This window comes from Phoenix dactylifera, chromosome 6 (assembly GCF_051530095.1).
Source record: "Phoenix dactylifera cultivar Ajwa chromosome 6, Ajwa_hap1_PhDact_Kaust_v1.1, whole genome shotgun sequence".
Classification (NCBI taxonomy): Eukaryota; Viridiplantae; Streptophyta; class Magnoliopsida; order Arecales; family Arecaceae; genus Phoenix; species Phoenix dactylifera.
In genome coordinates this window covers 35075191-35103037 of record NC_143195.1, presented here as the reverse complement: position 1 = coordinate 35103037, position 27847 = coordinate 35075191, and the positions used below count along the sequence as shown (strand labels likewise).

Below are 27847 nucleotides of genomic sequence, written 5' to 3'. Positions count from 1 at the left end.
AAGAAACGGAAGGTTAGCATTGTGCGATCATGCTCAGCAACGTGGAGATGGGGTGGGTGTGTGTGTGTGTGTTTTGGCCCTTATCTAACTTGTCCAGTGTGAAAATAATTCGTTCATCCACAAATCAAAGAAAATAATTTATTTCCCTCACGTACAAATATCATATCATAATAATTTATTTGCCCACAAATTCAAGAAAAGAGTACATAACTTCTTTGTTCAGAATTAGAAAAAATATAGGTTTGTTCAATGTTTATGCAAGCCTATAAAACCAAAAATAACTCGCACGTGGCAAAGATCTAAAGTACAAAAATCAATAAGCTAACTGAATGAGTTTACCAACTCAAATTTCGGGGTGCTAGAGAGTAAGTAAAGGGCAAAAAATCGGATTTCAAAATATTTTTATTATCACATCTCTCATTGCTGAAAACAGAGGTTGAGGGGACATAGAAATCATAAGTATCATTCTTCACACGTCTGTTGGCTCAATCAACCCGTTTATGTTGGAAGCATATGATACTGAAAAAAAGACCTTTTTGAAAACCTAGAATCCTGTTATATGCCCACAAATAGGCATGCAAGCCCAGTGAACACCAATAACAAAGGATACTGCAACTCTGATATACCTGAATAGAATTTTTTTTAAAAAAAAATCATGTATTAGTGGTAACAGACTAAGCCAGTCAAAATAATATAGATAAGGGCGATTATAAATAGGAGATTTCAATCAGTAATGAGAATAAACATTGCCTATTGAGAAGCCATGAGGGCACTTCAGATCATACAATAGGGCTCCTATTTCTGTGTGTGATGCTCATACACTTGCCTGTCGCATCTAATTATAAAAAATAACCTGGCAAGATGGATGGTGCTTCAGTCCTTTCTGTAAACCAGGGTTGGATACTCTGGACTCCACATGTTGTTCTCTACATATGTCACAGTTTCCTCCTGCAACACCTCAGCATTGATATTAGAAAGAAAGCAAGATAACTTTAACTGACAGGACTACAAACATCCATGTAAAGCATATATCCACCTGACTAAGTCTTTGAAGCTCCCGAGCATCCATGTCACGGTATCCCTCCGCTAGATCTTCTGCTACAGCTTCCCTCACCACAGCTGCAGCTACCTCCTTTGTTATGTCCCTTATGCTGCAATAGTTATCCATCACCATGCATGAACAAACGAGCCTTTACATCAATTGACATTGGAAGATGTACAACAGACCTGGATATTGAAGGGTATATGATCCCCTTAAGAACCTCCTCTTCTTTCATATATGCAGCCAAACTGTGAAAAGTTTCATGATTAATGTAACAAAATGAGGTCTATACAACGAATATTTGCAAGCAAAAAAATATTTTTTTACGACAGAAGGTTATTGTAAGTAAGGCTACCATTCAGCTGCAGCCTGAAGCATACCATCAGAGATAACACGTGCACCAGACAAAAGGGTACCAAGACCTATGCTGCATGACCATGGACATGATCATTCAGAAGGAAAAGAAAGGGAAATGACATTGTGAAAGGAGAAGAGGCAACAGAACAAACCCAGGAAACAGATACATGTTATTTCCCTGGTTAGAGTGCCCAATTTTACCATCTCCTGCAAAAGGAAACCAGTCAATAGCTTAAGAACTTGTCAGTTTCTTACATAATCATCTTCAAGTTTACAGTGATATTGATGGATCACATAGAAGATCCACGTACTCTAGTTCTTGCTTGCTGAGCTTCTAGTAATTGCTAACATATAAAGGGACTTAATCTAGAGGGACACACACCTATGGCCAACAGATATCCGAAAAACCTACGGAAGCAATCTGACATCTTATTGAAGGTCAAACTAGCAGAAATATAAAAAATCAAAAAAATAGATCCAGCTAAATGAATAAATTGCAATCATTAAATCCATATAATATTCCACCATAAGCCAATCCACTAGTTGTTCCCACAATTGTGTACTTGGAATTGGCTGGTTAATAATCAACATGGTGGCAATAAAACTAGGGAGTTTGAGATAGTCCAAGTAACTGAGTACTTGGATGGAGGTACTTTCATATCTTTAGTTCACACTATGTTATTAAAACACCCAAAATTTTTGCCTTCTAATAAGAGGATTAGAAAGCAAGTGAAAAATACTCAAGAATCACAGAATGATACCTTTCTATTTCATGATTTACATATAAGACAAGCTAACACATCAATCATCACCTTTCACTAGATTCCATCTAAGACTTGATTAATATTAGGACGAATTTTCATCAAGAAAACTTCACCAGACAGGTATATTAGTTAAATGATTCACCGAAGGGTTAAAGAACTGGATTGGGGGAGAGGGGGGGGGGGACAATAACATATAAAAAGGAGGGAAGAAGACAACAAGATATCATTTTAAATTGAAGACAGGTTAATACGCGGTTATACTAGTCCACCAATCTGTCAAATTCATTTGAATCATCATGACAACTCAACTTAAAAATACAACCACTACATCTCATATTAAAACAACCATGGTATTAAATCAACTAACTTCAGGGGGAACTTTCATAAATGCACCTTATATGCAAGTGTAAATCCTTGGATTTTATAAAAAGATATTAAATTTGAAACTCTCTATCTCTCTCTGACATTCTTCCCTAGTGTTTATGGTTTTATGCTCTTGGAGAAGCAAACTATTTTGGCAAATCATCATCCATAGAAAATTATAGTATCAATTTCCACTGATTCTTTTGGGAACACTATCTAAGATCCCTTATTTCCACATCCCTACTCCACCTTCACCCAATAAATTGATCATTTCTATGTATGCATACGCACATCTGGGCTTCTATGTGTGTATGTGCACTACAAAGTGGATTATCTGCATCATAAATTCATCAGACACCTGTTCCTTAATTTGACAGCATCCAATTCATGGATACTTTTCCCATGCTTGCCATGGTAGAGGTTGTACTTACAGTAAGTTTGCTAGAGTCTAACATCAGATGTCATGGCCTCATATAACATCTACAAGGCGATATCTTTGCCTGATTCTCTAGGGTCTCCTTGCAGAATTTAGTGACCATATTGTTGTAAACTGATAGAACCAAGATCTGCTATGCCGGTACCAAAGCCCATACCGATCGGCCGACGGCAGGGTTCAGTATGCCCTCGTGCCGTTCCGTACCGACAAAGCAGAAAGGGTGAGGGAGTGGGAGATGGAGAACAGGAGAGAAAAAGAGAGAGAGGGGGGGAGGAAGGGAGAGGGAGGGAGGGCCGCCGGAGCGCGCCGGAGGGGCCCCGAAGGGCCGGAGCAGGGGCTCCACCCTTTGGACCCCTGTTTCGAAATAAGGGTCCATCGGGGCCCCTTTTTTATTTTGATAATTTTAAGTGAGGTCGGCGATAGGTTTGCCGACTTCACTTGAAGTTTACAAAATAAAAAAAGGACCTATATTGTAAGTGACGTTGGCAAAGCCATTGCCAACTTCACTTACAATTTTCAAAATAAAAAAGGAAAGCCCCTACACACCCCTATTTCGAACGAAAACGGAGTCCGGAGGGTAGAGCCCCTGTTTTGGCCTTTCGGGGCCCCTCCGACAGCCCTTCCTTTCTCTCTCTCCCACTCTCTCTTTTCCTCTCCCTCTCCCCCCACCTGCCGGTTTACAGTTTTGAATGTCGGAACCGTCCTGATTCGCCGCTGGCATAGCTCGGTATGCCCCGAACGGTTCCGCATTCCATGGATAGAACAGTTATCAAAGCTTTGACCGATACCATAGAGGCTTATTTCAAAAGCTTCTAAATTGCTCTCTACATTGAATCATAACATTTTCTAAAAATAACAGAAACAAGAAAGTTAAGTCCTTTTTTAACAATTTTGATAATTAAAACCAATTAGTTTCCATCCTTCATATCAAAGTATAGAGATTAATGTTTGTCGTATCACCATTCCTTTCCGAAAGAAGCACAAATTAAGAATTTGTAACAATAACTAAATAGCAAAATGGAATGCAAAATAAGGCATACCAAGATCAACATCATGAAACGGGCTTCCACTAGCGAATATGATATGCTCACCCAGCACGGAAAAGGCTTCCTCAGGTGCGCATTCAGCTACCACATAAAGATTACCAAAATCAGAAAGGAAAAACATTCAGATAATATAAAGTAAATCAAATCATTTCACGAACCATTTTTTGTAGGATTTGACATAGCGAAGATTGCTGGTCTACTGGAAGATGAATCCTTCAGGGCTTCTAAAACCTAAAGATAATCCAAAAGACAACATTAAGTTGGAACCCTAATAAATTGTCTGCATACAACTGAGTCTTAAACGAAACTCTTGAGAAAGAACAATGAACCAACAAACATAGGATTTGCAGAAACTGTCAACTGGAAAAAAAGAACTTAAAAAGAACCTAAACTTGGAAACTTTTGAGAATTAAAAAGAACCTAAAACCTCATAAACTTGTAGAGCAACATTTCATGTACTGCTACATGTACAGGGATTCCACACATCACATTAATCATCAACATAGAGTTCATGAAAAATCTAGAAATGAAACAGGATTTTTTTTTCTTTCTTTTTTCTTGTTTGCAGTGTTTCCATCAAATAATTATCAACCAAAATGGGTAAAGATGGCAAGTCCCCTCTTTCTTAATCCTATGTTTTATAAAACATTCATTTCCATTTAATCAACAACAAATTGGCTGTGTGCTGATAAAAAAGAACTAACAATCTAAAAGATGAAGTATTTTAGTAGCCAAGAGAATTTTATGGCCTTTATCTAAATCATGAGAATCACAGAACTTATCAGAAAACTGTAGCCGCTGGTCCTGCAGTAGGGTGACATCCAATAGGGGAAATTGATGTTTGGCCTCAGGACTGACTACCACCTTATGTTTAATCCCTGTTGACTACTCATTTTATTCCCAGCCCTGGTCTGTGCACAAAACAGCCATAAATGTCATAGAAACAGGCATAACTTAGTATAAAAACAAGACTAAGTGTGTGTGGATCAGATGTAAAAAGGTCCTTTGTGTATGGACTAAATGTAAAATGGCAGTCAAACAAAGCACAGGTGTTCAGTTTTCCCCTCCAATAATCATGGACAATCCATCCTCCTACCAATATTTCGCACTCCCAAAACCACAAGAAAAAGAAAGAGGAAAAAAAAGGAAAAAGTACTACTTGGAGAATTGCTGCACATCTTGCTTCAACTTGTTCATAGTCTGCATGCAGGCTCGAGCCCTAGTGGCACTTCCCGTATAGGAAGTGAACTGAAAGGTTGGATTTCTTAATTATCCCCTCTCAATTAGCAATTCCAAATGATTATTGTTTCCAAAGCAATGCAGATGCCAATGCCTAGATCAAAGCAATGATTATCCCACTTTTATACTCATTTAAAAAAGCTTTTTCTATGTTCTACTGTACTACAAGTTACAACAAGGCTACATTTACAAGATAATATAATTAGAACTTATGTCAGAAACAGATTTGACCATTAATGCAGAAACAAAGCTACAAAAGATGGATGGTTAAGTTGCAGTCTTATATCAAGAAGGATTATGTAAAGCAATTAAGGCATTGAGAAGCATATGTTCGTGAACTAGATTACTTAAGAAACGATTGATAATTTGTTAAAATAACTCCCACACGTGTTTCATGAAGACATATCATAAGCATGGCAAGTTCCTATTACAAAAATCATGTCAATTGATTAATCATTCAATCATATATCCAAACATAGTTTCTTGCTCAAAAAGGTTCCACATGAAGGAATGTCAAAATACACATTTTTGTTTTGGCTGTAGTTGATCCAAAAGTGCATCAGTTTCTATCAATTTTGGCTAAAACCAACTAGTTTTGGTGCAGTTTCAGACAATTTCAGTGGATTTGATTAGTTTTGGATCAAATTTAGCAAAACCAAATATAGGAGTCAAATTTGTTAACCATATGAGTGTTTAGCATTATATTTGGGCGGTGTCTTCATTTCATTAACCATACATGCGAGGATGGACATTTTTAGGTAATTGGTGGTATCAACATTTCATAACTATATGCGTGAGAACATACATATTTTAGGTAACTTTTAATTTTTTTAGTGTTCAAAGAAGCTATTTCTTTGGATTAAAAACAGGTACCGAAAGTTTCAAAAACAACTCAAGGCTTTTTGAGTGGTTAGTTCCAAGGAATGCTAAACCGGCCCGTACCGGCCGGTTTAGCCCATACCGAACCGGTCTAGTCTCTGACCGGTCCGGTTTGGTATTAAAAAGCGGTACCAGCCTGAACCGGCTCGAATCGGCCCGTACCGGCTTTCGTACCAGTGGTATATCGACACCCTGCCAGTGGGGGTTATTCGCTAGCATATCGACACCCTATCTTCTTTTTTTTATTCGTTGACATATCGACACCCTACCAGTGGAGATTATTCACTGGCATATCATCACCCTGTTAGTGAGGATTATACGCTGGCATATCAACACCCTGCCAGTGAAGGTTATATACTGCATATCGGCACCCTACCAACAGGGGGTTATACGTTGACACTTTGATGAGCTCATATTCCAGCCCAGCCACAAGGTATAAATGTAGTCGTAGTTTATGATTGTCGAGATGAACTTGATGATTTGAAAGAAATTGGTTTACGAACAAGATTTGAAATTTGAAATGTCTAGATAGCGTATCAATTTGGTTTTGAATCGATGTGTTTTGCATGCTTAATTTTAATATATTATGATTATTTTATTGCTTGATTTATCTAAATAAAGTGTTCATTGTTTACTGGATCGTCTAGCTCATTATACGATTTCTTACAGTTTTTATAGATCTGAAGAATTAGCTCGACTCGAAGATTTATCATGGGAGAGTGATTAGAGACAAGATTTTGACATCTTTATTTAGACTAGATTTTGTTTTAGAGTTGATGCAAGATTTTGAAATATATTGATTTTGTAAGACTTTTAATTTTATGATTTAAATAGAATTTGAACATTATTATTTAAATTATTTTCGCTATCTGATTATAATATCATGATGAGATGCCTTGCAAGCTCGTAGGGAGAGTTCTCTATGAGTATGCGGCAATTGCCACAACCCCTGACTCGCGATCTCGGGTCGGGGGCGTGACATATTCATTCTTAAGGAACCATGCAAGTTGTGTTCCCTATTTAAAAATAGGTTACATATGGTCCCTAGGGCTTATGTAAGTCCTACCATCTAACCAAAACAGTATCAACATTATATTCAAAGGAATAATATCAACTACATAGCTGATAATAGTGAAAAAATTTGCAGGAGAAAAAAACGTTACTCAGATTTAATGATGCCTTTGTAACTATGTTTACCTCTTTGGAGAACAAACCGCCAACTGCAGATAATCCAAGTAGAACATCAGGCTTTACTTTGTTAACCTGTTACATACACAAGCATGCATAGATGTGATTAATACAACATAATGCAAAAAGTAGAAAGAAATGTAATACTAATAATAATCATCATGTTTTTTTCCTAAAGCATACATCATCCAACTAGGTAATTTTTAACAAGCATAGATATCTAGGATGCTGATCCGTTACCAATCATTATTCTAAGAAACACACCATATTGAATGACAGTATGCACGCAAGACAAATAGACAATCAGTAAATGAATAATTAACTATTTTTCAAAAATATGTAACATACATACCACTTCAACTAGGCTTGCTCCTTCAGTTAGACCTTGATGGCTCACTTCCTTTAGCTTTCTGGCAAATGGTAAAGCATCTGGATCAATATTTGCACGGCCTTGTGTTATCAGACCCTGAGTATTAATAACATGGAAAAAATATTAGTTGGTTCGTAGCTAAGGTAAAAATTTTATAAGCAAGATGGGTAATACACAAAAACTACATAAAAATCTTTAGAGGTTCGTCTACTGACTGCAATACACAATCTTACATAATCTATTGTAAGAAATATATATAAAAGACCAAATAGGTTATTGTATATAAATTTTAATTTCTGCATATTGAGCAGTTAATAGGGAAGAAAAGGTATTTATATGTATACAATACATAGACCAGTAAACATAAGGAGTTCGGCGCGGGGGAGGGGGGGGGAGAGGAAGAGATATAGCATTAAAAGCACAAATGAAAGCAGAGAAAAATAATTACATAAGAAGAAATAATTTTTCTGTCTTTTTCATTGAGTTTCTTTTGTTGGATATTATTCCTATCAAGCCACCATGTAAATTTTTTGATGTCAAGAGTAAAAACACCCATCCTTACGTCAAACTGATATGCCTTCTCCCAGTTTCCATTATATTATAGCAGAAGAATAAGCCTTTAGGGCATAAATGAAAAACTCATCTCTCATAGTTTCTCTTCTCTTCTTTTTGTCAAGTACTGAACTTGGTCTTCGTTGAAGCATTAACATATCTGTACTTAAAGTGTATCATATAATCCCTTTAAATTTTAATTTTTCTTGATGAAGATTGGCATGATAAAAACAAATAATTTGAGCATTATGCTCACCGTAGCATCAACCACCCAGAACTGGCTCCTCGCACTCTCCAAAGCTGCTTCATTGTTACCCAGCATTCTTGCCATAGTTTTCCTTGCAGCATTGACAACTCCAATCCCAGCACTGTAATCACATTAGACAAGATAATTTAGTATCATATGTTCGAACTGATGGGATTCAAAATATGAAAAGAAGTGTCTTAATTCAATATACAACGTTACGAGTTGTATTAGCCAGTGAGAAGGTGAATATGCCACTGAAACATCTTTTGAAACGACAACGGCAATGACAACTAAACAAAATTTATGCGATGTATGGTAGCTCAAAGATGATCATAATTAATTAAAAAAGGAGCCCTTAACAATGTAACTTCACAAAACCCTGAGCCATAGACAAGCAGAAGATATCTGGATAATGGGTTGCCAACCTAGAAAACTATCATCATTGAAAGCAACAGCCATCATGAAAAATCCTGCAAACTCAAGGTGACTCAAATGTGTCCGCGCCGAGCTTAGCGAGTCATTAGTAATGAGGAAGCACTATAATTTCTTTTTCAATGACAATCATAAGGATAATGTTTAGGTGAAGGATGTGTGGTTACCAGAATGTGCTACTTAGTGGATACAAGAATGCCCGGTAATGTTTATCCTATAAAAGGGTATTATGCGAGGGCATCAGATTACAGATCATTGCCAATGTGGGAGGCACAATGGGTTTTACAGTTGGAATGGAATTCCAGAACTTCAGAGATATACATGATACCACAATCAACTCAAAAGGTAAGTCACAGTATCCTCATTATGTCATAATATGAGATTTCCAAACTCTCCTTTCTCTCCACACTTCCACAACCTGTCTCCACTTCTTACTTATATCAGAACTTGCCAGTTACATTTTAGCTCCTGTTCATGCTATCCTTGTATGGCATAACCGGACATTCAAACACCATCCAATGCATAAGATAAATATCCTGCAGATTATGCAGGCTGAGCCTGCAAGAATGGCCAAAATGGACCAGCCAAAACATAGAGAATAAACCCAGATGCGATTCACTAGAGGCAACAGATGCCATTTGACATTGCTAATCATGGATGACATTCAACACGACCAAGCCACACACTTGATTTGTAGAATGATTCACTCACTTCAGAAGCCAAAAGATTAATTTTCAGAAAATCGAAAAGATTCCCTTTCTCTCATTCCTAAAAATATATTAGGACTACAAGACTTACCAAGTCATGCTTTATAGTTAATGTAAAATAACTCCCTAAGCACACTATCTATATTCCAAGGCAGTCAAACTGGACTCCATCATGACTCATAAATTTCTATCAACCACCAATATTAGAATTAACGGACTGTTTGGAGTCTTGTTAAGTTGCAGGTATGGGCTAACCCACTTATTTGGATGCTTGCACCTCAAATTGCACCTAAGGTTCGCCGAACTGGTACCAGAACCCATATGGTCAACGGGCGGTATGGTATGGTACATGTCCGCTCCGGATGCACTATTTTTTTTTTTTTTTGCCAATTTTTAACTGAAGTCGGCAAATGATTTGTCAACTTTCCTCAAGAAGTCGGCAAACCATTTGCCTATTTCATTTTTTTGCCAACTTAAGCTGAAGTTGGCAAACCATTTGATGACTTCAGTTTGAAAATGCAAAAAAATTGCAGGGCATCCCTTGATTCAAAACAAAATAGGAGAAACTCCTGCCGACAAGATAGAGGGCATTCGAGCTCTCTCCCTCAGCCTCTTTCCCCCCTCTCCCTCCCTCCCTCTCTCTTTTCCTCTCTCCTTCCTCTCCCTCTATTTCGAACCAATGAATTGAACCATGCTAGCAAGCAACCGTTCCAGTTCGGCACAATTCAGCCTTCCATGTTGCACCTTAAATTTGGTTGCTTGGTGGACTACAACTTAGGGCTGCCATGGGACGAGTTGCAACTGCTCAAGTATCTTAATTTAAAAAAACCTTCTCTCCATTCCATCTTGATCAAAGCTTTACACTCCATATGCATCATCTCCTTCCTCTCTAGTGCCCCATCCTGACCTCGCCTCCTGCCAGATCTCCTTGACAATGCCTTGCTAGACCTCCATCCAGCACATCTCACCGACATCTTGCTGGATCTCCCTCGTCTACGCCCACCAAGCCTCTGTGCCTTTATCAGATTTCCTCGACCATGCCTTGCTAGAAGTGCTAACCTCTCTCACCCATGTTTTGCCGAATCTCCTTGGTTACATCCTATCAGACCAACCCCCAACATCTCTCACCCATCTAACTGATCTTCCTAATCGCGCCTCGCTAGAGTTCACCAACCTTCCTCGGCCACATCTCGTCTGACCTACCTCATCCACACCTTGCTGGACTCCTCGACCTTCCCCTTGATCCACCATTCCCTCTTTTGCCTCTGCAAATGCTTACGCACTCTTCTCACTTCCACCAAGGAGTGTTCCCCCCCCCCCCATCCTCTCCTTCCACCTTCCTCACCCCCATCCCCCCATCCCTCCATCTCTCCTTCCCTCTTCCATTCCTCCCTCTCATCCTCCTCCCCTTCCTCCACCACTCCTCTTCATGTCCATCCAAACAAGGGAGATAGAGCCCTGTATATGGAGGTACAAGCAACTCAAGTTGCATTGTAACTTGAGCTGCAGTGCAACTCCATCTACAGGGCTCGAAAAGACTGCAGTGCAGCTCCATCTACAAGGCTCCAAAAAGCACCTACGATTCTAAATTAGAGCTATACAATTATTTTGCAAACTGTGCACTTAGATCATTATGCTCCTGCATCATCATCTGAGTCTAATGGAAGATGGTCTTTCCTATTTGTTCGGGCACCATGTCTTAGTATGTTATAGATTTAGATGCACCAAGTAACATGACTTGTAAACCCAATACCATGAAGCGGTTTGTACATCATTCTATTCAGTCAATGATATAATCAACCATTGAACTCAATATTTGTGTAAGATATTGGTGCTCTACCATGTTCAGCATTTGTCTTGGCCAAAGAAAAAACTCTTATCCTACTCATCTTAAAATGGAGCACAAATTTTGCTTTACTTTTACCAGTTGTTGTCTTCAATTAAAAAATATTTTATCTTATAACCAATATAATGTGTTTAACTCATCGATTCATTTCATTTTCTCTACAAGATGAAATCGAATGTGATAATTTTTTCGATTTTATAACAGCAAGATCAGTTCTATCTTTAATAAAATATTTGCTCAAGTGTATTGGCATTTTTTTCAATAATACGTTTACTGAAGTCCTGAGATTTGGGGCCTTTAAGCAAAGGGAGAAGATAATCTGAACACAATAGAATGAGCACAGTATACAACTAAACTGTTTCTTAATCCAAAGATAAATTCTGTACACATGGAGCCTTTATAATATTTGAGTCATGACATTTGAAGCATATCTGATACAGACCTTCCAGCACCGGCAACAACAATCTTTTGCTTTGGGAAGTCTATCATTGGTCTTCCCTGAGCCCTTACAGCTCCTAGAAGACCAGCAATTGCAACCCCAGCAGTACCCTGTGCATGGAAAGAATGTTGCGTCATCTCAAAACTCCTCAAAACTAAAATTTAAGAACTGAAATTTAGTTCTGGCATATCAAGAAATCAAAATAACATACCTAGGATACCAAGCTAATTGTTTACTTGTAAATTCAATGTCAATAACCAAATTCCAATAGAGTTTTTTTTAAACCAAAATGCTTTTCAGAAGCAAGCATTTGGAATTTACTAACAACTAAATATAGTTAAGGTAATACAATGTGTGTTTTAAAGTACAAAGGTGCTCTTGTGTCAGTAAACAAGTGAAGCTTCCTAAAGATGAATAACTTTGTATGTGCATACAAAGAATGATCAATTAGAGAAACTAAACTAAGAATAATAATGACCTAAAGAACCTCAGACAATCATTTCACTGGAGCTGCAAAAAACCACAATATTCAAAATATGACCATGTTCTCTAAACAAAATTGTTCTATTCATGAGTTTTTACATAGTTTTGGTGGGAAAGAGCAACAAGATAGTGCCATTCGAATATTTTCTCAATTGCAATTGCAAACTGGGAAGCCTTGCTGCTCCTAACAAATCGGTCATAAAACAAGATTACAAACACATGGGTGCTAAATACGTCACACCAGGATGATGCATGATAATTCCTGAAGAATTTTGTCCCACAAGGTTGGAAGTGTCAAATACCCAAATAATAGGTGAAATATCTTAGCAAGAGGAAGAAGCTAATAAGTTTTCTTTTTTAAAAAAAAAAAGAAAAAGAAAAAATCAAAATGACGACAACAATAGCTTGAAACACCACCGTTTTTTGATTGGAATAATCCAAAATCCTTTGAAAAAACAACTCAAATATTATTTAACCCAGAGATCCCTATCCTTGCATATTTCCTTGACTTTCATCTATATAAATCATATTTCATAAATCATGAGAATATACAAATTCAATTCCAAACTGAATACTTGAAGTCAAATAGAATTAATATGGAGGTATAAGAAACAAAAAGCATCACAACCAACAGAAGGGCAGGAATCAGAATTCTTAGATAAACCATTGCAAATGAAGATTTAGGAGAAGATATTTAACCAGGAGCAACACTCGCACTCATTGGTGATTGGTCTTTTTAAATGTCTATATCTTCAGTATCGAACATGTATCAGCATGTCTAATAACAAATTACTATGTAATAGTTTTAACAATTATCATTACTACCCTACTTATCAAAAAATCTACTAGATGCTTAGAAAGACCCTACTAGAAAACCCAGAAAAACTTTGAAGATCTACTCCTTCTCATTGATAGGCATCAAGGACCTAAAAGTATATGGCTAAAATTTATTTGGTCTTGACTGCATTGTAGTTGCAATACCCACGATAAGCATACATGTCCCTGATGTTGTATATATTATCAGGATAGCCTGCAAACCTGAGGGTTATTTGATCACAAATTGTAGTGGTCACGGTGATGAAGATCTAGAAGGTGGATTTTGTTGGACCCACAGTCATGTAATTTGATAGCATATGATGCAGCCAAGATTGATCCATACATTTGATTGTTTGATTATCTATGCTGCAGATATTTTTTGTCACAATATCAATAATAAAGTATGTGTATTTGAATTTGAAATTTTATCTAGTTGGTTGCAATTCCCTTCATCTTTTGTGGCCAACAGATGAAGATAACTTTTTGTTGGGATGGAGATAAACATAAGAATTGATCATCCTTAACCAATGAGAGTTTATCTTTATCTCTTCTAATGTATATAAAGACTTGTCTCACTCTTGTTGGCAGAATATGAATGAAAGTTACAGAGTTTTCTTTTCGCACCATAGGTATAATTCCTGAGTCCTGGAGTGAGTCTGGTGCTATCATTTTCCTTCTCTTTACCTTCTCTTCTTTTATTTTTTTTCCTCTAGTTGTAACAAACCTTTCTTCTAATCATTTTGATCAAAAGCATACTTTATTTCCCATATACCTTTTATGGTTTACACGTCAGATTTTCCCAGAAAATTTCAGCAAGCTCTTGATTTCAATTATTCAACAGCAATAACCCTTGAATTACCACTTTTCCTCGAATCCTAAACCCCGGTTTATACAGTAGTCATCCATTACCTATTTTCTTCCAAAAAAAATGATCTTGTTAGTTCAGCTTTATTGAAAACTCAAGTCTCAACCTGAAAATCCAGCACCTTTTGGTTTCAGCCCTACCTGAAACCCTTATAGATCCCCTTCCCTTGGGTGTCCTACATCATTTTGGTATCAGAAGCCTTGGTATGCCATAATATTCTACAATAGTGGCTGATCCAGTGAATGGAGCATATCAGATTATCAGCAGTGCACTGATGAAGATTTCACTGGAGATCTTGAACCACATAATTTTCTAGATTGGATCAGTAATCTAGAAGATTAGTCTGATTGTTACAAGATGTCTGATCATATGCGAGTAAACTTACTAAGAGTAAAAGGTCGAGCTTACATATGGTGTAAAGGCATAGAAGATAAGATGATTCATTGAGGTTGAGCTCCTATTGTCAAATGGCAAGAGATGAAGAAACTCGTAAAGAAAGGTTTTTGTTGCCCGATTGCAAAACGCTCTTTATTATTCAGCAAGGAAAAAATACAATCATGTTTCCAAGAAAATTCTAAGAGAAGGAATTGGCAAAAGTGGAAGAAACTTCTCGGTTTCAAGAATCCAGTAGTGAAAAATCTTGGTTGTATGACAGAAGGGTCACCCAAAAGCTATGCATTCAAAGAAGTCAAGCACCTCACGTTTGAAGTTATTGTCAGGCATGCGCAGATGCAAGAACAAGGAAGGTAATTTCAGTTAAAAGCCAAGTGCCTTTGTATCACATTAGTATACAAGGCAATAGAGAAAGCATCAAATCTACTTCCCTAACTATGGAGGTGAAAGAAAATGCAGAGCTTCCCCAAAATTTGGAACACATACAAGATTCTAAAGATATTTTGAAGAAAAGGCCTTCAAAGGAAAAGCTTCACAAGATTCACAAAATATTGAAGAGTCTAATGAAGTACAAATTGATGAAGCTATGAATGTCAAAGATTTGACAATGATGCCAGAAGAAAAGGAGGTGACATCTAGTGCTGATCCATCAATAGAAGAATGCTTGGATGCTGAATTACATCAAGAAGTCAAAGAAGTTGGAAATTTTGATCCTCGAGATATTTGAAGAATAAGTTGGCTCACATAATCCATTAAACCTTGAAGAAGTTACCATCTCAAATGAAATACCTGTTGATAATGTTTTTGTCATGCAAGGCAATTTAAATCCTAGAATCCTAAACCCTAAGTTATATATTAGTTGTCCATTACCAATTTTCTTCAAAAAAACATAACCTTGTAGTTCAGTTTTATTGAAAACTCAAGTCTCAATCTGAAATTCCAGCACCTTTAGGTTTCAGCCCTGTACTCAATCCTTAAAGATCCCCTTCCCTTGCCTGTCCTACATCACATGGTGTGGCCACATCTTGCCAAATATTATGAGTTGTGCCCTCCAATAACAAACAACCCTATTCAAAAAGGAGAAGACATGAGGCAAGGCATTTGGATTCTCCATAAAGCAACACATGAGCAGGCATAAGATAGAAGCTTCAAAGTTGTCCCATTTTATAAAGGTAATATGTAGAAAACTAAAAAATCAAGTATCATGCATAAGAAGGTAAAGCATATGAAATTTTAGTTGACATTTGGTTGCTTTAAAAAAATTGTTAAGCAAGATGTGCCATTGCATACTCCAAGTTTACAAATTTTTTACAGAAAATATTTCAAAAAAAAAGCTTATTTTATTTCAATAATACTTTATTATAATATCCATCAAAGTTTATAGCATACAGTAATCGATTCTCCTACACAAGAAGTTAATCTTTCGGTCAACACATGATACCATCATGCATACAATCTTCTATTTCATTAGAATAAGGTGCGCAAGCTTCATATAAACATCTCTTGCAATGTATGCACCTCACTAAAACAAATGGCTCCCATGGCCTCATAAAAGTAATCTTCCAATATGCATGCACACCACACACACATGCAAGTAAGGCATAAAAATTACAGCAAGGTGACTAGCTAGTTTTTAAATGTTATAGATGTATAAGGCAATGAATTAAATAAAACTATAAACGTACTATGAATGAATTTAAGCTAGTTGTTCACCTGGACATCATCATTAAACATTCGATAGGTATTTCTGTAACGCTGCAATAATTTGAAAGCCCACTTACTTTGAAAATCTTCAAACTGTAAAATGACTAGTGATGTTAGTTATGCCCCGAGATAGATATTATCATATGAGAATAAAGAATTTCAACTAACAAATGTCAATATACCATTCAAGCTCACCTGTACAATGACATTTGGCCATCGTGTAAAAACAGCTTCCATAAATTCATCAATAACAGAGATGTATTCATCACCATCAAGACGATGCTCTTGAAGTCCTAGATCTATTCAGTCAAAATATATTTATTGCAAGTATTAGAAGAGACAATTGTCAGAAATAATTCTAGTAATTGTATTACAAACCCAAACATGACATGTCATGAGAGTGAAAGGAATTCATGGACCTTAACCTACCCACACAGAGCCGTGCCTGAAATTATATATTGGCAATCATAATAAAAAAACTTATCACAGCCCATAGCAAGAGTGACAGGTAACACTAAGATACTGGAAGAAAGACATGATGTCTAGTAAAAATGTGGATAGGACTGCATGGGCAGATGGTTACTAACTAGAAAACAATTTAAAAAAAATATCATGATAATATAAAAAAAAATAGACCACTACTGAATGTACCAGTTATCAAAGTTCAAGAATCCTCCTTGCCTCTAGAAATAAAATTCATATCTATGACTGAACTAATTGATAGAACAAGGCAACAGTTCAGACTCAAATGCAAAACTTAGATGACAATGACAAAAAAATTAATTTCATTAAATGAACAAAATAGTAAAATAATAGAAAACTCCAATTACAAAATTTGTTACCTAATATCTTAAAGTACATTACTGTCTAATGATTAAATGTTTCTCATTGATTGTGAGTTATTACGTATTAAAGAAGCTAAAATGAATGAACTAACCATAATTATGTGGTTAGATGCAAGTAATTTTGATAAACATTTCTTATTCTCTGAGTTCCTCATCACAATTATAATGGTTCCAGAACTCTGATATGTCAAATATCAAAATACGCAAAAAATAGTAATCCTCATGCCACAAACATTATTTTGGTAAATGGTTAATTGGTGTTAAAGATTAAGACTGACTCATACTAACATTCAATGTGGATATACTTTGACTTTTGAAAATCTGATTTCCCTTTTATTTCAGAATTGTGTTTATTACATTAGGTTTTTTTCCAGTAGCTTGAGTGGAAATAAAAAACAGACAACATGACTAACTATAGCCAAACTCAATGAGAAAAACATGATCATTCGGCCCTATTTTTCTATAAGCAAATCTCAAGGTTTTTATTTTGAGGCAGCAGTAAATTGTTCTCAAAAATAGTATGAAGTAAGAACAGATTTACTCCCTATCATGAAAGATTAGTAAATTTCTTCTTATATCTAAAGTGTACAATATAGTTAAAATATGTGCAGCCTACAAGAATCCTATGCTCAAGTATGCCTTGCATATTTTACAATATTTTCCTTATTAATGACATTTATCTTCTATTTTTTTCTTTTGACCTACATATAATAGATATTCTATTACAACAATCATGTTACATAGGTTTTATGCCTGCAATCAGTTTTCTAAATTTCATGTAAGGACATTCTAGTGCATACAGTTGTCTTAACCAAGTTTTCTCTTAGTGGTCGAAACTATACCATATATTGTACCATGCTAGTATGCAGTCTTGTATCGTACCGACACTTGGTACGCCTTGCAGTCTTATACTATACTGACACTCGGTATGTCTTGCTGTCTCGTACCATACTATGTACCATGGTTGGCGGAACCGTTCCGAACCGGATGATTCCACCCGTTTCGAGACGTACCGATAGCTCACCGGTACGATTCAGGATGTAAGAACGGCACGCTGTTGGAGCCGGAGAAGGAAAAGAAAAGGAGAGAGCAAGTGAGGGAGAGAGGGAGAAGAAGAGGCGGCGGACGCCGGCGGAGGGCCGCGGGGTGGCGGCAGAGGCTGCGGCAGCCGAGGCCGCTGCCAGTTCTCCTGTTTCATTGCGGGGGGCCGGCAGAGGCTGCGGCAGCCGAGATCGCTGTCGGTTTTCCTGTTTCAAACGAAGCAGAGGTCCGGACGCAGCTAAAAAATTTCGAAATTTTTAAGTGAAATCGGCAAATTTGATCCAATACCAAATCAAAAGGTTGGTGTCATGTCGAGAGCATCTTAAACTTTTTAGATCATGTCTCAATCCTCAAAGCCCACCCCATATAGATGAGACACAGATCATGGGTTAAGCCTTTCAGTGCAATTCCTTTTTCCCACGTTTCCCTGTTTCTTTCAAAATGTGTTAGTCTCTCAACAGAGATTTGGTGTCAGCTGATATATTAAACAAAGAATTTTATTCGATCAATTTTTAAGATAGTAGAACTTCCATGCTACAAATTCAATAAGATAACCATGTTTTCAACTTAATGTTTATATGTATCTTTTTACATGATTATTTTTCCCTTCAGTTCTGTTTCTTGCTGGACCTTTCTTACCAACCGTTAGCTATTATCAGGAAACTTGGCGAATAACAGCAAACAATAAAAAGGCAGCTATTCAAACATAGGAGCTATATACCCTACTTATCTATTTTCTGAAGTCCCCGCACACTGAGTTGGTTCTATATTATGAAAAACCTACTCCAGCAGTGGAGCTTTAGACTGCATGGTTCATTATTGTAAATACTTACTCCACAGATGCCTCATTCATAAGGAAAAGAGTACAATTTTGACCACAATAATTGCTTCAATAGTTCATTCAAATAGCAAAGTGAATGTTATTGTGCTGTCTTAAAACTCTTGATTAATAATGGCATAAATCGTCATTGTCCCCTAACCTTCCTTGCATACTAGAGTGCACAATCATAAACAAAATTTCTCTGTGCTACTAAACATCCTTGTCAAGTTTGTTTGCATCAATGGAGGTTTCATAGCATCAAATAATGCAAAGTTCAGCATTCTGGTTCGTGCCAATAAATTTAATTGTTGCAAAAGTTAGATGTCATGTTTGTTGCTTCTTTTTGACAAGGTTTGGTTACTTTTTGTGGCAAAAAGTTACATGTATCATTGATCTCTCTTTCCAAAGATCAACATATCCCTACTTCATGGCCCAAACACAATTGAATGACCTCAATAATGACAACATTCTAATCAACAAACTGTGAGTTTGCACAGATAGATCTTTCCACAAATAACCAGACTCGAAATTGCATCATTAGTTTTGCTCTTCCAATGCCATACCATCGCTTCTCTATCATGGCAAGTGTTATAGGCATCATTCAGAACTTAGGAAGCACAAAATTTTCATATGCTTTAATTCATTCCAGCATTTCACTTTATTCCATAAATATACTGATGAAGATTATTTGCTGAACCTACAAACCTGAAACTACAAAACTTGCGTTCATGTTTTTAGTACATGATATACTCTTTGCTGTCTTGCACTCTAGTGCTAATCAGAATATCATTAAACACGTCATAAGCAAGGAGGCGAGTCTCTAACCTAACTATGTCTCCAGAACTCACTCACTAAAAATCCAATTTCCATTAGTGGCATATCAGATACACTATGTTGATTTTTAAAAAGTAGTCTAGCATTTATGTCTGTCTAATCAGTTAAGGAGCAGATAATGCAAGATCAGCCTGAATTTATACATGTATATATATATAGGTGAGTTGTATAAATGTGACTGCACAATACTAGGTATAAAATGAAAGGTTTACATTCAGAATTATTTATATAGATAATATTTTCTTTATATTATGTGTTGATCAATCAAGGAGTAACCTAACATACAAATACAATCTTAGAATTACAAGATACTGAATTAGATGGCATTTAGAAATACTCTAATGATGACCTCTATAAAATGATTCATGTATGCCTTCAAGAATTTGACTCAGTAACATATATTGTTATTCCTTTCATGAAACAACCTGAATTCTCAACATTATGTACACGACCAAAATAACAAAAAAGAGTGTCAAGAACAAGTTTATGTGTGTGTCTCATATGTTTTGGTTTGAAGGGAACCAATAGCTCTGCATCTCCATGAAGAACAAGTACTTACAAAGCAAAGACACTCAAATATTTGATACATGATGATCATTTATCACCCAAGAAAAGGTGTGAAAGGGAACCTTACACAGTGGGTCTTTGAGAAGCTTCTCATTGTTAGTTCCAACATCAATCATCACAGGAAGCACCTACAATAGAAAAGACAAGATTCAACGAAGTAACAACAAAACAAATGTTATGAAAAAGAAATTGTTCCACCAGTTTTCAGTTAAATACAGAAACTAGTTAATAATGAAATGAAATAAAAGATCATCTGTTTATCCCAGAGGATTAGTCCATCAGTGGATTTCAGTAGAAGTTGCAATGATGATTGGACGTTAAAAAATGTTTCAGTAAAATGTTATAATGAATCTCTAATGACCAGAATAATTTATCGCACTCTTGATGAGAGGCACTTCAAACAACATGGAGAAGCACTTAATAACTTGGACTAGGTGTATTGATAATCAAATTTGATGAAAAGATTCTGGATGACAGATAATGGAAAGTGATCCTTTTGTCGATGATACAGGTTTCTAATCTGTAATAAGAAAATGAGAAAAATATTTTCCCTTCACCACATGGGAGTCTTGGTTTCAGGTTTTGGGACACCAATTAGAAGCTTCTTAGCAATGCATGTGTCTATCAAGCATCCAATTTATGACGGAAAAGTCCATTACTGGTTTCACAAATGGTCTTTTGTACATGACCCTGAAAATATGTAGATCATCAGAGGGATAAGACTGCTAAGGCTAATACATGTGATATATCCACAAGTAGTTCTTGCTAGTTGCTAGATTCACCTAAGACAGCTTTTATCGTGGTATTTTAAAATAATGTCAGAGTTGGGGGAAAATTCTTCAAGAATGTAGAATGAGAAATACGATAGTTCTTTGAATGTGCACTTACAATTAAAGAGAACACCCATTGGTTTACTATTATAAGGAAATTTGATGAAAATGCAATAATGCTAATATTTTCGATAATCTAATGGATGTGACGAAGAGATCAGTTCAATTGCATGATGAATAAATGTCATCAAGGGAAAAACATTTATTAAAGGCAATCAATAGAACTGGGGCAATCTATGAAAATTATTCACCAGGCTCTAGAAGGAATTCCTGGAGGTCCTTATGCGAATTTAGAAGTCCGGTGCTTAGATAGAGCAAACAAATTACAAACAGAACAATTTTGTATTTAGATTTATTAGTACAAAACCTTCACCCAATTTTGAAATGTCTAAACAAGAACTCCATTGATAGTCGAAGCCCCAAAAGATACATGTTATAAGCTTCACAAAAATGGAGTTTTGGTGCATTCTGCAATGACATCTGACAATAAAGAATATAACGAACCCAGATCACACGAGATTACAAGATGAATGGTGACACCCATGGCCTATGAAGGATATGTATGAACCAGCAACTCTTCTTGTTAACTATAGTAAACCTTAATGAAGATGTTCAAACCAATTTCTATGATGTGATTAGACATCTAGCTTCTAATACTCACTCTTTCCTTATTTGTAAGAAGTAAGAACTACATGGTTGGACATATTTGAAATGATAGAATAATTATCTCTGTACTGATTAAATCAAAATACTAGAGAGTAAAGGAATTAAGAGAAATGGATGTAAAGCCGATAAAATTCAAAATTCAAAGAATATACCCTTTGAGGATTCATTCCAGCAGCAGCAACATACAAATCCAGCTTTCCAATTGCAATGCCAATACCCTGAACCCCAAGATCACCAAGGCCCAATATTCTACTTCCATCCGTTACCACAATCATATCAACCTACAATAAAAAATTGATACATCAATATCATACTGAGATAACAACAAGTGAGTATAATTCCGATCGTTGAGATTTTTAAGAAGCTGAAAAAAAAGAGGAAAGTGAAAAATGAAGTCAAGAGCGCATTGAGGTACAGAAGTTTAAATGCTGAAGTTTGTGCAGGGAAATAGCCAGAATACATGTTCAAAGTATTGGAATTTGTCCAGATGCATATAATTTATTATTTTTGTTATCAAACTTAACAAATATTCTCCTCGGGGGGTATGAGCACATCATACTATTATACAGACTTGTGCAAAGAATATAGGCAAAAGCACTGCATACTAAAAATGTATGGTTCTGATGGCTAAACAGTAATGAGAACATGACTCCATACAACCTTAGTACCTAGAGTTTGTCATAGGAAAACTGCTTATGCAGTAGAAACAAGTTATGCTCTAACATGTGTGAGTGGAGTTACTTGAAAATTTTCAAATATTTTGGGAACAAAATCTAACACATGAATTTTAGCACAAAAATTAATCATGCAGCAGACTGTAGCAGCAAAGCCCACATTAGAGTACAATAATAACTATTAAGAATCTATTACACAATAAATAAACAAATAAAAAGCAATAATCAGATACCTGCTCGGCTGGCCAATTGTAAACCATCGACATCATCTCCCCCCTATCTGCTGCACTGAAATACATTCCCCGTGGTCGTCTAAACAGTCCACTATAGTTCTGACAGACAAGGCCAACAGTGGGTGTATATACTATAGGTGCATATTCCTCGATATTTTCAATTAAGATCTGCAAAATATTCAGAGAAGTCACAAAAAAGAGCTGTTGAAGTGACTTTTACAAAGGAATATGAATGAAAAGGATATAACATGCCAGTACAAGATGCTCCTTACTGGAGGACTTTACGCAAGCCAAACAAGTGGCAATTAATACTAATGTTTTAAAGGTCAATACTTGGCATATTATGCAAGGATTACAAATTGGCATAAAGATGCAGCTTAGTCATCATAAGATAGCTTAAATAAAATGGTAGCAAGTGGACAGAACATATTATTGGAAAGAATATGCATAGACCTGAAAAACTCACCTTGTAGTACATGGTCTCATTTCTGTCATGCAACCTGTTAAGGATACGCCATTTAGCCAAAGCATTAGTGTCTGACGGTCCATCTCTTGCATGAACTTCTAGTCTTTTCAAGTCAACCACTGTTGACAAACAAAATTTTGAATACATTTCTTTGCAAATTCATGAGCTACCTTGCAAGTTATTCAAGGAAGAAGACCATAAACTTTGTATAAGACTGCATTATGGGATAACTTAGACTGCCTAACATTTACTTGTTCCATCTGCCCTTCTCCCATCCAAGCCTTATTACATTAAAATTGATTCAGAAAGAAGCCTGCTTCCAACAACTTTCTAACAAACTACTGTTAGAAGCAAGGTTCGCTGTACCGGTCGGTACCGGTCGGTACCGAGCGTACCGTACTCGTACCGATGGATACCGGTATCGGTACACCAATATCGGTACGGTCGGTACCCAGCGTACCGTACCGTACCGACACTCGGTACGCCTATACTAGTGCGGCACCGGTACGGGGTTCGGTACCGGTACGGCGAACCTTGGTTAGAAGTTTAGACATGTACAACATTGCCAGGTCAAAGAACATTTCAAAGGATATGAAATTCCTCAATGTTATAATCATTATGTATGACTGTCAATAGCAATCAATGACAGCAAAATGCACATGTGGAAACCATTCGATCAAAGCTGATTATCTTCATGAAATGAGCCCTCTATATCAGGATAAATATGAAGAGAATAACAGGTCCCAAAACCTTGGATCTTTATATATGAGGTTTAAGTAATTTAAAACATGTATTTTTTTTCTCAATTGAGCATGCAAGTGTAGGAAAAACGCAAAAGCGGCAGTCCAAGAGAATTCTCAAAGGGAAATCCAATATGCATGATAGAAACATGTCTTAACCACTCAGCTAAAGCATTGACTTATAACTGGCAGGAAGATGGGCCAACCAGTTTTGAACTGGTGGAAAATTGACAAGAGGAGGCTCTAGTAGGGGAAGTGGCCTGGATTTGTGTGGAAGTGACAAGGAAAAAGAAAAGCGAGACATCGGGTTCGAAGGAAGATCTAAGAACTCGAAAAGCTTATAGTGATAGTGAACGTAGCCTTTAAAATGAATAATTGGAAATGAAAGATTCGCCGAGTTCACCTTAAATACTGGCCAGATTCTAGTCATTGGTGGCAATTTATGACTTGGCTGCCAAACCAACCCCCAACCAACCCGCTTTAACAAGATCGAGTTTGACATAACATATCTGAGGCATATACTAGTTAATCTGTCTGGACTCATTTATTAAATAGGCCCGGTTCAAGTTTATATCTTTGACCCATTTAACCCCCTTTGACCAATTTAATAGTTGGTTGGGTTATGACCTCACCCATTTAACATGTTTCAAGACCTGCTTAATCGTTTACAACCTACTTAACCCATTCAAAACCCATTTAATATCACCCATTTAACCTATTTAAACTTGCATAGCTTATTTTAGACCCATTTAAGACATTTAAGACATGCTTAACCCAATTTAGACCCATTTAATCCATTTAAGACCTGCTTAAACTGTTTAACCTGATTAGACCCATTTATCATATGGGTTATGCAGGTTAGGTTTGGGTCTAGTTTTTTGACCCGTTTAATATATGGGTCGGGTTCAAGTTTAGATTTTTGACTAGACCCCTATCTGACCCAACTCGACCCAATTGCCCACCCTAATTCTAGTAATTATAGTTCTTACAAGTGTAGGTCTATCTTCCTGATCATGTTATACTCTATTGATCTGCAATATGCTTTCTCATTTTCAATAGGCGCTATAATGTATACCCCATAAAGGTGTACAATGGGGGCGAAATTCTTCACGAGGCAGGGGGTTAGGATTCGGGGGCAACATCCTATTTTGCTCTAACGAGGCAAGCGGACATGGTACATACCTTCCTATGGGGTATTATAAGAGATGCATATTTTTTGCTCTTCAATCAAACCTTATAAACTAAAATAAAAGGAAAACCAGATTTCAAATTATTGTTAGCAATCCATGGCGGGCATAAACATGACCGTTGTTATGTCATTTTACATTTAAATGATCTGCATAAAGGGTCAAATTTTGTTCTGTGATACCTTCCAACTGAACTCTCTTGTGTAGATTTATATTGTATATTGACTTCTTTTTTTCCGTCTTCTAAACTCAATGTATTACATTGTTCTCACTTCTCCATTAAGTACTTTCTATCTCTATCCATTTCAATGTGTAAATAATGCTCTTCTAACATTTATCTCCAAACATGTAAACCTTTGAGCTTTCTTAAATTACCTTCTCATTTCTTACTATCCACATAATGATAAGGAGGAAAACAAGAAATCAACTGGGAACATAAGGATATTCACAATAGCAAAAGAGGGTAGTCAGGTACGAGATTTTTACTCATACCATGGGTTCATCATCCCTATTTCCACCTATAAGAAGCAATGGTTGCCAAATTATAGGACTGAATTGTTCCCTAACCACGTGTTTTTTGCCACTTTGAACAAGAGCAACCAAAAGTTCATCTTCCCATTCACCAACTCGCTTTTCAGATCCTGAACTTGATATCTAAATGTTAGTTACTTCATTGCATCCAAAGTTCTAATACCTTGTCATGCAGTAGCCTTCTTCCTCTCACACAACCATGAACTCATCAACGAGCTGTCATGAATCAGATTGCTCTAACACCAAAACCAGTGAAAAAAGGAAAAATATGAGGCAAGCATTTTGAGCTATGCCAAAGGAGGATAAGGAGAGCGAGCAATATAGTCGTTGAAAGGTGTAGGGAAAACAAGAACATTGTTGCATCTGCACTTCACTTTGGGTCACATCCTTGGAAATATCTGGATATCTGCATAAACAATATGAGGGTTTTGAACTTGGCAAATGGTCCCTTGGATGTGTCTCGTACATATGATTTTGGAGAGGGGGGAGCCTAAATTCAGGATTCTTCTAGTCAAAAATGATGTGGAAATACTTTCTATCCCAAAGGATTTCATATTGGGTGAAAAAATTAAAGCCGGACTAGAATATCGAGACCTAATTTCAGATTTATCAGATAAAATCTTTTCTTTTTTGTTTCTTTTTTTTTTTTAATACATGCGCTCTCAATGTTCAAGTGACATGCATCTTCGGATTGATAGCCGCTAACGTGCAAGAAAAAGGAAAACTGGTGTACAAGAAACCATGTGGTATAAAGGAGGCAGTAATCTAAACCCTAAGATTCAAAACAAGAGTCGAATTATCTTCATCCCAAAGGGCGGTTGTAGAAACTTACTGAAGCGATCAATTTGCTGCTGCCGAGTCATAACATTCGGGGGAAGAAGCCCGCGAAGATCCAGCCGGTCCCGCTCCGTCATCGAGAAAGCCGTGCCCTAACATCAATTTTTCAGGAAGCCAAAAATCAATCAATCGACGAGCAAAAGCTCGTTCCTCATACAAATTATCAACACTTTCTTGAAAAAACTATCAAGAAAATAAAATCAAGAAAGTTGATGATGTTGAACGTTTACCTTATTGAACCAGGGATCGTGTAGGATGTCGAGGCTCCGCTTGTGCACGATGGTGGGCCGGGAGCCCTCGGTGGTGGTGAAGGATCTCGCCGGCGGAAGCCGCCTCAGCCGCCGGGCAACAGAGGATGAGAGGGACCGCCGGAGGTGCGGCAGTGACGGGAAGATCGCCATCTTCTTTTAGAAAAGAAAACGGATTCGCCGGTCAGGAGCGAGGAATTTGAACAGAAGGGCACAGCAGCCGGGGGAGTGGAGCGAGGTCGTTTCCGGTTCTTGCTGGGTTTTTGCTCCTTCTGAATGCGGACGGTGTGCTGCCCCGGTACCGACCCGGACGCGAAGGGATCGGGAGATCAGTGGATTACAACCGTGTGATATTGGTCGGACGGACGTAGACGGTTGATGGAGATTTTCAAAGAAAAGGCAAGGATGACTCTGTATCAAGGTTTAGATCTGGAGTACTACGCGTACCCGGACTAAGCACCGAAAGGAATCATATGTGCATCATACACATTTGGGTGGTTCGTTCGGGGCTCCGATGCTCATTCAACCCCGGTCCGGCAAAACAGTCGGCTTGGACACGCGATGGATGCCCAGCGGGCAAAAGAGGCAAGGAAGTCTCCTCTCCCTTTACTTTCTTTCCAGACCCTCCCCTCGGCCACTCGTCGAAGGGTACCACCGCCACCATCGTGGACGGATGGTTCTATATACACCCCCCCTATTGCTCAGGACACCCCCCAAAAATTAAAAAAAAATTAAATACTCTCTACACCCCCCCATTTGCTAAGGACACCCCTAAAAAATTAAAAATTCCTAAATTACCCCCCACCCTCCCCACCCCCTCACCTAAATTGCTCTCTACACCCCCCAAACCCCCCCACCCCGCTCTTCCCCTCCAAAACACCCGCCGGCTTCTCCCTTCCGCCCAAAAAACCTCGCCTCAAGCACCTCGCCGGCGGCCAAACCCCCTCCGTCTCCCTTTGAACTGTTCCGCCCAAAGCACCTCGCCGGCGGCCAAACCCCCTCCGTCTCCCTTTGAACTGTTCCGCCCAAAGCACCTCGTTCCCCCTTCTCCCTCTCGCCGCCGGCATTCTCCCGATCTCCGACCACCTCGCCGGCTTCTTCCGGAACCACCTCCCCGGCCATCTCCCGAGCAACGAGCACCTCGCCGGCGCCTCCACGAC

General features: G+C 37.5%; 1 protein-coding gene across 3 annotated transcripts; it reads right to left on the bottom strand.

Moving 5' to 3' along the window:
* Positions 1–387: 387 nt before the first annotated feature.
* NAD-ME1 (NAD-dependent malic enzyme 1) lies at positions 388–27347 on the bottom strand. Of its 3 annotated transcripts, none has more exons than XR_005511922.3 (20): positions 26670–27347; positions 26435–26531; positions 23145–23263; positions 22679–22846; positions 21924–22052; positions 20343–20403; positions 16364–16467; positions 16178–16261; positions 11911–12017; positions 8493–8604; positions 7667–7780; positions 7324–7389; positions 4167–4239; positions 4003–4089; positions 1552–1606; positions 1398–1469; positions 1228–1290; positions 1037–1151; positions 751–948; positions 388–626 (listed from the first exon to the last, which is right to left on the bottom strand). XR_005511922.3 is itself a non-coding variant. In XM_088723882.2 (20 exons), the coding sequence occupies exons 1-19, from the start codon at positions 26838–26840 to the stop codon at positions 874–876; spliced, it is 1872 nt and encodes a 623-aa protein (XP_088580008.2). In that variant the 5' UTR covers positions 26841–27347; the 3' UTR covers positions 388–626; positions 854–873. The 3 variants fall into 3 exon arrangements, 2 of the variants coding, with proteins under 2 accessions (XP_088580008.2, XP_038982452.2); XM_088723882.2 differs by having other exon boundaries at positions 854–948; XM_039126524.3 differs by having other exon boundaries at positions 624–948.
* Positions 27348–27847: the final 500 nt, after the last annotated feature.